This window comes from Hyla sarda, chromosome 1, assembly GCF_029499605.1.
Source record: "Hyla sarda isolate aHylSar1 chromosome 1, aHylSar1.hap1, whole genome shotgun sequence".
Taxonomy (NCBI): domain Eukaryota; kingdom Metazoa; phylum Chordata; class Amphibia; order Anura; family Hylidae; genus Hyla; species Hyla sarda.
Window position 1 is genome coordinate 285,358,033 of NC_079189.1, and position 12,553 is coordinate 285,370,585.

Here is a 12,553-nt window from a genome sequence, read left to right on the forward strand (position 1 = left end):
GGCAGCTGCCATTGTAACCAGATTATCAGCGTTATTCAACGCATCTATCAGTGGTTTGAATCTTATGGCTGGTCCTTCTATGTGTCTATTACTTCCGTTCGTGTCCTTTTCTGGTTAAACTTTCTTCCAATGAATGATAGAAGTGAGAGATAATAAGACTGTGGCCCCTTTAAAGCAGCAGGGTGCTCGTACACAGCGTCCACATGGCCGGAGCGTCGCCCCTTTAAGAGTGAAGAAACACACGAGCCCGCTCCCTCTCTCACACACGCTGCCTTCTCTTCAGGGCGGGAGGAGCGGCAGATTCCCGGAACAGCTCAACAAAAAAAAAAAAAAAAAAAAGAAAGACGAGAAAAAAAAAAAAAGAAAAAAAAAAAAAAAAAAAAAAGCTCTGGCTGTTTCAAGATCCCCCATTAGAAAATGTGCCTGATTTGTGGCCAATGCTTTGGGATGTAAAAAACTGAAGGGGTAGCTATGGAGATAGAGAGAGCATTGCTGGCTGCTTCCTTTGACAGGTGTTGAGTAGGAAAAGTCTCAAACAAGCATGTATGCCAAAGGGAAAGGATCCACTGTCCCTTCTGATAGCCAGGCGAGGGAAAAGTAAGTGCCATTCATTGCTTTCTTTCCTGCAGCGGGCGGGCGGGCGGTGCTGCTCTGCGGGCTCACACAACTTTCTTGGTCGCCCCCTGTCCTGTCCTGGTAGTCCCGCTATCTGGGTGTAGTGAGGGCATGGGCTGCGGGCTCCGCTAGGTCCTGGTCCCACAGATCTGCACACTTCTCGGGACTGCACGGAACTTTCCTGACACATGCCCGCTGCGCTTCCCTGGCGGCTGGCACTGGCACACCAGGTGCCCATGTATTGATCTCTGATCGGCTCCTGGGACTTGGCGCTAGGCATTTGCTCAGGGACTTGCTTGGAAACTTTTTTTTATGCACCGTGTTCATTGATGCTGCTGGACATATTGATTGTGTGGATGTAGTTGTGGGGGCATTGTTGGTGGTGATGCCCAGGCAGGGGTGGGCATCCTGACCAGTCATCACTCTTCTGCTCCTCTCTACACACTTTTTCCCACTCTTGAAATTCCCTCCTAATTTTTTTGGCCGGATCCTGCAGTAAGTTCACTTCATATGCTCTCCTATGCAAGCTGATGGCTTCCCCCCTGCTCCAGCATGCATGCCACCCCCAAACTCTACAGAGCCCAGCCAGGGATGCCCCAGCTGGCACAATGACCCCATCCTAATCCCACCACAGCTCCCCAGGCTTTCTTATCTCATATGTGTGTGTGTACATGTATGGGGCAGCAAGCCCCTATTCATCCTCCACCAGCTTAATCCTATAGATCAGGAGTGATTGTGTGTCCAGGCTAGGAGGCACAGAATGGGCATGAACTAGTTAACTGGATTGTCATTGTGGCAAGACAAAGCTGACACTCCACCTCTGCCTCTTTCTGCTTTTCTCCAGCTCAGGACAATCATTCCTCTAAGAATGTGGATTTACATATCATTTCTTACAAGAGTGCCACCAGCTGATGCCTGGGCTTTATGGAGTACATTTCACACATTTGTCTGATCAAGTTGGCAAAGCATGCCTGAATGTTTGGGTATAGGAGTGTGTAGGTGTATACTTAGATCTACAAACACACATCCTGTGTGTGTGTGTGTGTATGTGTGTATATATATATATATATATATATATATATATATATATATATATATATATATATAATGTGATTTATGATATAGAATTTAAAAGACATATAAAACTTATTGCATAATTTACATGTAACATTTATATCACTATGGTTTTGTACTTTTTTTTTAATTATTTTTGGTCCTGTTGAATTTTTTTTTATCACTTTTGACATCTCTTATGACCTAGTTTTATTCTATTTTCTGATGGCTGCCTGCTGTATGCACTGGAGTCCCTATTCCTTACTTCAGTGTTTCCCAACCAGGGTGCCTCCAGCTGTTGCAAAACTACAACTCCCAGCATGCCCGGACAGCCGCTGGCTGTCCGGGCATGCTGGGAGTTGTAGTTTTGCAACAGCTGGAGGCACCCTGGTTGGGGAAACGATGCCTTACTTAGTGTACTTTTGTAAAGTTGAAAAGATTTGACTTGCTGTCTGTGGAATGTTACATTGATGTATATAGCTGGATATTACACATTCTATGGTTTCTTTCTAAGTCTTTGTGTTCTCTGTGTTAGTGTTACTGTCTAAGAATTACTTTTCTATTGAAGTGTGTATAGAGTCCTATATATCTTGTTCATATGAATAGTGAATGCTTATGCTTATTTTATATATTTATATTTTATTATATATTTATATATACTTACTAGTGAATGCTTATGCTTATTTTATATATTTATATTTTATTTATTATATATTTATATATACTTAATAGTGAATGCTTATGCTTATTTTATATATTTACATTTTATTTATATATACTTAAAAGTGAATGCTTATGCTTATTTTATATATTTAAATTTTATTTATTATATATTTATATATACTTAATAGTGAATGCTTATGCTTATTTTATTTAATATATATATATATTAGAGAATGCTTATTTTATATATTTTTTATTATATATTTATATTTTATTTATTATATATTTACTTTTATATTTTTATATATATATATATATATATATATATACATTTTATTGATAATAGAGTGCTTATTTTATATATTTATGTTTTATTAGATATATATATAATTTTTTAGTTTTTTTTTTAAGAGTGCTTATTTTGTATATTTATATTTTATTATTTATATATATATATATATATATATAATATATATATATATATATATATATATATATATATATATATATATTTAATAGAGAATGCTTATGTCAATTTTATATATTTATATTTTATTTAATAAATATATATATATTTTTTTTAATAGAGACTGCTTATCTTGATATTTGATCCCATGATCTTTAACTTGAGACTTTATTTATTTATTTATTTTTGGATACCATATCTTATCTGAGAAAACAAACACTCATAAATGTAGGAGAATAATAAAGTTTTATTCTAGTGTTCTAAATGTAACTTTTACCATCCATATCATAGTTGACCCAGGCTTGCATGTAATGTTGCTCCATTTAACCATATTGAAAAAGTGCCACAGATCATGGTCACGGTAGTGTACGTTCTCCTTACATTGTCCTTCAATGTAACTGGTGTAACCATCATCATTTCTTCTGTGAAATAAAATGTGTAGTATTTTTTGGGACTCTTTAGTATGGTGACAACTTAATGTAGCAAATTCTACAGTGATGTACTGGTATTTGTTTTAAGGTTAAAATATTTACTGTACAGAAATGTATATCAATAATAATAAACCATTTTACTTAGAAATACCATGAGGTAAAAACAATTCCTTTAAAGTACAAAACTGCATTTTGTCTGACAACAATAAAAACTTGACACAATCTACTGTTTACAAAATAACTCAGGTGTATGTGAAAAAAATGGATGGAACAACATTACTTATGATAACTTTGGTACGCTGCTGCAAAGATATTGTTCCAACTTAGAGAACCTGTCATCAAACCATATTTTCTAATCTAACTCAGATTATATTCTCTAACCACTCCTAACACCCCTCCTGCCCTAAAAAAAATTTCCAAGCTTTAAAAAGCTGTGTATCATACCTTTCACCTTGCTCACATTGTGTGAGCTTCTGGCAGGATAAAGTGGGCGTTCCCAAGCAGGCGCAACGTCGCTGTGCCTCCCCATGCCCTTAATGCACTTCCTGAGTTTGGTCTCCTGCCAGGTCGGGAGGAGACCAAACTGACTGTTTGACGTGCGCAGGGAACAGAACAGGGCCACCTAGTGGCCATTTTGTCAGTCACATTAAAAACATATAAAGGTTGAGAATTTTAACAGCAAGTAAATAGCAAAGTGTCTAATAATTACATACAGAACATTATATTAAGTTTGGTGACAGGTACTCTTTAACCCCTTAAGGACACAGCCCTTTTTCACCTTAAGGACTGAGCCCTTTTTCGCAATTCTGACCACCATCACTTTACAAATTAATAACGCGAAAATGCTTTTACCGAATATTCTGATTCTGAGATTGTTTTTTCGTGACATATTCTACTTTATTTTGGTGGTAAATTTTCGGCGCTATTTGCATCCTTTTTTGGTGAAAAATCCCAAAATTTCATGAAAATTTTGAAAATGTTGCATTTTTCTAACTTTGAAGCTCTCTAATTGTAAGGAAAATGGATATTCCAAATAAATGTTATTTTTATTCACAAATACAATATGTCTCCTTTATGTTGGCATCATAAAATGGACATATTTTTGCTTTTTGAAAAAATTAGAGAGCTTCAAAGTAGAGCAGCAATTTTCAAAAATGTCATGAAAATTGCTAAATCTGAAGGGACAGATGTTACAGAACTACAACTCCCAGCATGCCTGGGCAGTCGAGGCATGCTGAGAGTTGTAGTTTGGCAACATCTGGAGGGCTACTGTTTGGGCACCCCTGTAACAGTGGTCTCCAAACTGTGACCCTCCAGATGTTGCAAAACTACAACTCCCAGCATGCCCAGACAGCCTTTGGCTCTCTGGGCATGCTGGGAGTTGCAGTTTGGCCCCCCTAGTGGTTGCCACAGTAAAGATCGATTTACTTTCACTTTCAATCCCCCCCCCCCACTGTGGATTCCCTACCTGATCAGGATCCTGCAGGCTCCAGCGAAGATCCCAGGTCCCCAGGCATCTTCTCCTGCAGGTACGGCCTCCATCTTCTTTCCAGAGCCCCTTGACATCCAGGGGCGGGCAGAACGGGGGGTTGCCATGGCAACCCCCTGTCCTGCGCTGCCATTGGTCAGAACTCCGTTCTGAGTAATGGCAGGGGATAGAAGTAGATCGCAGCTTTGCGATCTCACTCCAATCCTTTGGGTTGATCGGGGTTGTTGCTGACAACTCCGATCAGCCCTATTTTCCGGGTGATCGGGTCACCAGAGACCCGATCAGCCCGGAATTGGAGAAAATCGCATGTCTGAATTGACATGCGATTTTCTCCGATCGCCGACATGGGGGGGTCTCAGGACCCCCCTGGGCGATGTGCCGGGATGCCTGCTGAATGATTTCAGCAGGCATCCGGCTCCGGTCCCCAACCGGCTAGCGGTGGGGACCGGATTTCCCACGGGCGTATGGATACGCCCTGCGTCCTTAAGGACTCGGAATGCAGGGCGTATCCATACGCCCTGCGTCCTTAAGAGGTTAACATCACTACACCAGTATGTTCTGCTTTGAGCAAGAAAACGTTCATAAGACATTGGGGAGAATTTTTTCAAGGTATTGCATTTTTTATTTGAGTAATCTTGGTGCAACTTATTTTTTTTTTATTTTTTTTTTTTAAGACAATACCACTAAGGCCACTTTCGAAATGCACCTGAAAGAGAAGCCACCTTTCAACAGATGCAGCCAGTAAAGAAAATCCTATGAATTACTATTATTTGATTTAAAGGGGTTGTGTGCTGCCCTGACTTTCGGAGCTCCGCTCTCAGCGTCTGGAAGTTCATTACTCCGAATGCTGTGTGCGGGCCTCCGTGTTCGCAGCCGCCAGGCGTGACGTCACGCCCGCCCCCTCGCGACGTCTTGCCCACAAATGCCCCCGTTGTCACGCCCCCTTCCCATAGACTTTGGTAGAGGGGGCGGGCGGGCTTGACGTCACGAGGGGGCGGGCGAGACTTCACGAAGGGTCCGGGCGTGACGTCACGCCCGGTGGCTGCGAACATGGAAGCCCGCACACAGCGTTCGGAGTAATGAGCTTCCGGACGCTGTGAGCGGAGCACAACTCCTTTAAGTACAAAAGTTTGCACATAGACTCCAGTCCATAGCAGACAAGTCTTTTGTTAGGGCTCGTTCACACTGCTGTTGTGCTCCAGTAAAGGGAGCTCTGTTAGTTAGTCAGTCAGTTGGAAGTACAATAGTTGAGTGGAGAAAAAAATAAATAATGCGTGTCATATATATATATATATATTATAATTTTTTTTGACGGACCCCATTTAAGCTGTCGGGACCCAGCGGTGTCAATTATGCTCAGACATTCTGGGTCTGTCCAGTGGGGGAAAAAAAAAAAAGATCCAAACAGACCCTGAACGGGTCAGAGCATGGCAATGTGAACATTAGTCTTCAGAAATCACATCACACACTTTTTTTTTGTGTTTGCACAGTTGTAAAGCTGAGCCTAAAGTGTAGCTGTGGCTTTAAAAAAATCTAAAAACTTTTGGCATGTCCTAGAGACATGTCAAACGTTTTGATTGGTCAGGGTCTCAGTGTTTAGATCCTGACCAATTGTTAGAACAAACAGAAAAAGAAATCGACCTTACACTGTAAGTTTGTCTCGCTTAGCGTGCTCTTCTTCTAGTAATTTCTAGCTATCAGTCACAGTCTGAAACTCGGACCCTAACCTACCAAAACTTTTGCCCATTTAAAGGGTTACTCGGGTGGGGAAAAAAAAGTTTTTAAATAAACTGGTGCAAGAAATTTGAACAGATTTGTAAATTACTTCTATTAAAACATATCTTAATCCTTTCAGTACTTATCATCTGATTTATGCTACAGAGAAAGTTGTGTAGTTCTTTCCAGTCTGACCACAGTGCTCTCTGCTGACACCTCTGTCCGTGTCAGGATCTATCCAGAGCAGAAGAGGTTTGCTATGGGGATATTTTCCTACTCTGGACAGTTCCTGACATGTACAGATGTGACAGCAGAAGAACTATACAACTTCCTCTGTAGCATACAACAGCTGAGAAGTACTGGAAAGATTACGATTTTTTAATAGTAGTAGTAGTAGTAATTTACAAATCTGTTTAACTTTCTGGCACCATTTATATGGAAAACATTTGTTTTCCATCAGAGTACCCCCTTAAGTTAGGTGTGTCATCTAAAATTACATTCGGTAACATCTACTCATAGAGAAAATCGCAAAGCAATGCAAATGATAAATTCCCCCAAAGCTATTGGGGAAATTTTAAAGGGGTGCTCCACTGGAAAACATTTATTTTTCTTAATGAACTTCCGAATGCTGCGTGCGGAGCTCCGAAATGCAGGGCAGCGCACAACCCCTTTAAATCCTTCCCTATGTGTAGGTTTCCCACAGGTAGTCATTGATTTACTTATTTTTTGTTTAAAAAAAAACAAGCAAAAAAAAAACACATGGATAAACATCTCTCCTGATAAAACAGTTTTTATTAGCTGCTGAATTAACTTTTATTTTTAAATGGGTAGTGCAGCGAACACTAACTTATCCCCTAGGGGACAAATTTTAGATCTGACCACTGGGACCTCCCGCGATCTCCTGAACACGTCCCGGTTCTATGAGAGAAGCGCTTAATGGGGTCCGCTTGTGCTCCATTCATCCTCTATTGGAGCTTCCAAGAGATCTGAGTGCTGTACTCAGGCATCTTCAGTATTCCCAAATAAATTAATGGAGCGCATGCCGACCCCACCAGCTCTCCTCACTCAGAGAGCCGAAGCCGTTCAGGAGATAGTGGGGGTCCCAGTGGTCAGACCCCACCATCTCAACTACACCACAAGTTACCTTTTGAGGTAGTACCTCTTTAAGATTATCTGCTTATTCCTTCCTTAGTAATGGGTAAAGATTTGCACAATAATTTGCACACCGCATTTTTCCTTTTCAACAACTCAGGTTAGTTACAGTACAGTGTGTAAGGATAGTGGACCATGTGCTTCTATTGCATTTTATCCAGAAGTACCATCCGGTCAGCAAGTAAAGTCAAATATTTTGACATATTGTTTTAAATTACATTTGGTTGAATCTGTGAAATATTGCTATGGAATCTGAGAGATTTAAAATGCATTCAAATTTCCAATTATCCAATTTTATGATTTATTTTTGAGTTGTTCGACCAGGTTACTTTTTGTGTGGAATTCCGCTGAATCTTACTGCCCAATCATTTTAATGGGATGCCGCTGTCCCATTCACACAGCGGAAATTCTGCATTTCGCAATATTTAAAGACCTGTCTTTAATTTTGCAGAATTCCATGGCAGAATCCCATTGAAGTCAATGGGGCTTTGAATTTCAGTAGAATTCTGTGTTTTGACAACACAAAATTTTGCCGCAATTTCGTTCAGCAAGCTTTCCTGAATGGAATTTGTGTGGAATTGCAGATATTCCACTGTGTGAATATAGTCTTAGTGTGCAGCATAATAACAATGGCTAGACCAATCCTTCCCCTGCTCTCCTATGGGCAAAGCCCTTTTCTCCAGCTTTGTTGTGTACTGCCCTGTGTTGTGCCAGACTGCTACTTCTCCAGCTCACCTGTGCCCAACTTCTCCAGTTCTCCAGTGTGTTAGGCTGGGTTCACACCACGTTTTTGCAGTACAGTTCCTGTATCAGGTTTTTTGATGAAAAACAAATTCCTTAATCCCTTAAGGACAATGGACGTACTCCTACGCCCCAGTTTCCGAGTCCTTAAGGACCGAGGACGGAGGAGTACATCCTGCCCATTCCCGGCCCCCCGCAGCCAGCTGGAGTGGAGCCGGTGCCCAATACCTGCTGATATCGATCAGCAGGCATCGCGGCATAACGCCCAGGGGGGTCATGAGGACCCCCCCATGTCGGCAATGGCCGCAGATCGCTGAACAATTCAGCCCAGCGATCTGTGGCGGATTCCGGGTCAATCGGGTCTCCAGTGACCCGGTGACCCGGAATTACTGGCTGATCGGGGCCGTCTCTGACTGCCCCGAACAGCCATAGCCAGCAGGGGTGAGGTGGCACTGCTGCCACCTCACGATCGCCTTGATTCGTCGGCCGGAGGACGTGATCGGGTGCGGGAAGAGGACCCCGGCAGCTGGGGACCCCGATCCCCGGCATCCCTGTTGGGATCGGGGCCCCAGGAGTGGCGGCGGCGGCAAGGGACTGAGCTTCAGCGTGGATCAGCAGTTGGGTGAGTGACAGCCTCCTGCTGTTGCTTAGCAACAGCTCCCAGCATGCAAAAAGGGCATGCTGGGAGCTGTAGTTATGCAACAGCAGGAGGCAGACCACCACAACTCCCAGCATTCCCTTATGGGCATGCTGGGACTTATAGTTTTGCAACAGCTGGAGGCACATTTTTTCTATGGAAAAGTGTACCTTCAGCTGTTGTATAACTACAACTTCCAGCTTGCACTTTAGCTGATTGTGCAATCTGGGAGTTGTAATCAGCTGAAGTGCATGCTGGGAGTTGTAGTGGTGCATCTGCTGGTTGCATAACTACAACTCCCAGCATGCCCGTTGGCTGTTGGTGACTGCTGAGAGTTGTAGTTTTGCAACAGCTGAAGGCACACTGGTTGTGAAACACTGAGTTAAGTAGCAAACCTTTGTGTCTCCAGCTGTTGCATAACTACAATCCCCAGCCAAAGTAGTATGCCTCCAGCTGTTGCATAACTACAAGTCCCAGCATGCCCTTCTGCTGTCTGTACATGCCGGGGGTTGTAACTTTTGCAACAGCTGAAGGCACACTGGTTGTAAAACACTCAGTTTGTTACCAAACCTGGTGTTTCACAACCAGTGTGCCTCCAGCTGTTGCAAAACTACAACTCCCAGCATGTACTGACCGTACATGCTGGGAGTTGTAGTTTTGCAACAGCTGGATGTTTCTCCCCCCCCCCCCCCCCAAAAAAATTTGATTGTACAGGGTACACTCACATGGGCAGAGGTTTACAGTAAGTATCCGGTTGCAAGTTTGAGCTGCGGCAAATTTTCTGCCGCAGCTCAAACTGCCAGCGAGAAACTGTGAACCCCCGCCCGTGTTACTGTACCCTAAAAACACTACACTACACTAACACAAAATAAACTAAAAAGTAAAAAACACTACATATACACATACTCCCACACAGCCCCCCTCCCCAATAAAAATGGCAAACGTCTGGTACGCCACTGTTTCCAAAACGGAGCCTCCAGCTGTTGCAAAACAACTACTCCCAGTATTGACAGACAGCCACTGACTGTCCAGGCATGCCGGGAGTTTTACAACAGCTGGAGGCACCCTGTTTGGGAATCACTGGCGTAGAATACCCCTATGTCCACCCCTATGCAAATCCCAAATTTGGGCCTCAAATGCGCATGGCGCTCTTTCGCTTTGGAGCCCTGTCGTATTTCAAGGCAACAGTTTAGGGTCACATATGGGGTATCGCCGTACTCGGGAGAAATTGTGTTATAAATTATGGGGGGTATTTTCTGCTATTACCCTTTTTAAAAATGTAAAATTTTTGGGAAACCAAGCATTTTAGGTAAAAAAAAATTTTTTTTTACATATGCAAAAGTCGTGAAACACCTGTGGGGTATAAATGTTCACATTACCCCTTGTTATGTTCCCCAAGGGGTCTAGTTTCCAAAATGGTATGCCATGTGGGTTTTTTTTCTTTTTGCTGTTCTGGCACCATAGGGGCTCCTAAATGCAACATGCCCCCAGAGCAAAATTTGCTTTAAAAAAGCCAAATGTGACTCCTTCTGAGACCTGTAGTGCGCCAGCAGAGCACTTGTCACCCCCATATGGGGTGTTTTCTGAATTGGGGGAAATTGGGCTTAAAATTTTGGGGGGTATTTTCTGCTATTACCCTTTTTTAAAAATGTAAAATTTTGGGGAAACCAAGCATTTTAGGTAAAACATTTTTAAATTTTTTTTTTACATATGCAAAAGTCGTGAATCACCTGTGGGGTATTAAGGTTCACTTTACCTCTTGTTATGTTCCCCGAGGGGTCTAGTTTCCAAAATGGTATGCTATGTGTTTATTTTATTTCATTTTTATTGCTGTTCTGGCACCATAGGGGCTTCCAAAATGCAACATGCCCCACAAAAACCATTTGTCGCTCCTTCCCTTCTGAGCCCTCTACTGCGCCCGCTGAACAATTAACATAGACATATCAGTTATTTCCTTACACGAGAGAAATTGGGCTACAAATATAAGTATACATTTTCTCCTTTTTATCCCTTGTAAAAATTCAAAAATTGGGTCTACAAGAACATGCGAGTGTAAAAAATGAAGATTTTGAATTTTCTCCTTCACTTTGCTGCTATTCCTGTGAAACACCTAAAGGGTTAAAACACTTACTGAATGTCATTTTGAATACTTTGAGGGGTGCAGGTTTTATAATTGGGTCATTTGTGGGGTATTTCTAAGATGAAGACCCTTCAAATCCACTTCAAAACTGAACTGGTCACTGAAAAATAGTGAGTTTGAAAATTTTGTGAAGAATGTAAACATTGCTGCTGAACTTTGAAGCCCTCTGGTGTCTTCCAAAAGTAAAAACACGTCAATTTTATGATGCAAACATAAAGTAGACATATTGTATATGTGAACAAAAAAAATGTATTTTGAATATCCATTTTCCTTACAAGCAGAGTGCTTCAAAGTTAGAAAAATGCAAAATTTTCATTTTTTTCATCAAATTTGGGGATTTTTCACCAAGAAAGGATGCAAGGTACCTCAAAAATTTACCACTATGTTAAAGTAGAATATGTCACGAAAAAACATTCTCGGAATCAGAATGATAAGTAAAAGCATTCCAGAGTTATTAATGTTTAAATTGTGACAGTGGTCAGATGTGCAAAAAATCCTCTGGTCCTTAAGGTGTAAAATGGCCTGGTCCTTAAGGGGTTAGAACCGGACTAAACTGTATCAAAACGTGTGTACAAATTTTAACCCGTATACGGATTGTAAAATGTCTGGTTGCATCTGTTATTTAATAAAAGAAAACGTATACATATTTAACTTTTCACTCAATTATGAATTAAGTTTCACTTGTTTGATTGAAATTCCAAGAAAAAAAAACTTTCAGTGTGCAATGCGCATCTGCAAAGTCAAGAAACGTTTGGTGCAAATCGGATGGAAGCATACGCACATACGTTGACTCCCATGTTAAAAAAAAAAAGTATACGGTTTCAATACGGTTTTTCACCTGGACCAAGAACCGTGGTAGGCTATGGTTTTTGGTATGGGGAAAAAAAATGACAAAACCATACAGGATGCAAAACGGACACAACATGATGCATCTTTTGGCATGTGGTTTTCATTGGAGAGTTAATGCATACAGTTTTCAATAAGGCTCCATATGGGTTTCAAATTGAAATCGTATACCGAAACTGTATTGCAAAAATGTGGTGTGAACCCAACCTTATTGACCCTGTCCCTAATTGCTACCCTGTTACCTGGGTATTTTCCCATCCAAAGTGAAATGCTTGGATATAATAAGACTGCACCTAACATTTCTGAGATCTTGCTGATAAACTAGAAAAGTACAAAAGACATTAGAATCATTTTACTTTGCATTAAAGGGGTTATCTGGTGATTTTATTTATTTTTCCTGTAAGGGCAGGGTCACACGGGGTGCATCTGCATTGTATTTCGCATTGCCGATGCACCGACTGCAGTCACAGAGGGACTGCAGAGCGAGCTCCTGACTGTGGACGGGCACCTCTTTGTGTCCGCTCATAGCAGCAAGTTTCTACAGATGGAAAGCCGCCAGTATGAGTGGACACATAGAGCTACAGGGCTGCAGCTGGGAGCTTGC

At 41.6% G+C, this 12,553-nt stretch overlaps 1 protein-coding gene across 1 annotated transcript in view; it reads left to right on the forward strand.

The window, feature by feature from the left end:
* The first annotated feature begins 428 nt into the window (after positions 1-428).
* The window catches only part of SSBP4 (single stranded DNA binding protein 4), a 455,748-nt gene continuing 443,623 nt past the window's right edge, over positions 429-12,553 (forward strand). Inside the window, exon 1 of the mRNA XM_056574391.1 lies at positions 429-597. Coding sequence (XP_056430366.1) covers positions 542-597 — 56 coding nt within the window. The 5' untranslated portion in view covers positions 429-541. The remainder of the gene's footprint in view (positions 598-12,553) is intronic.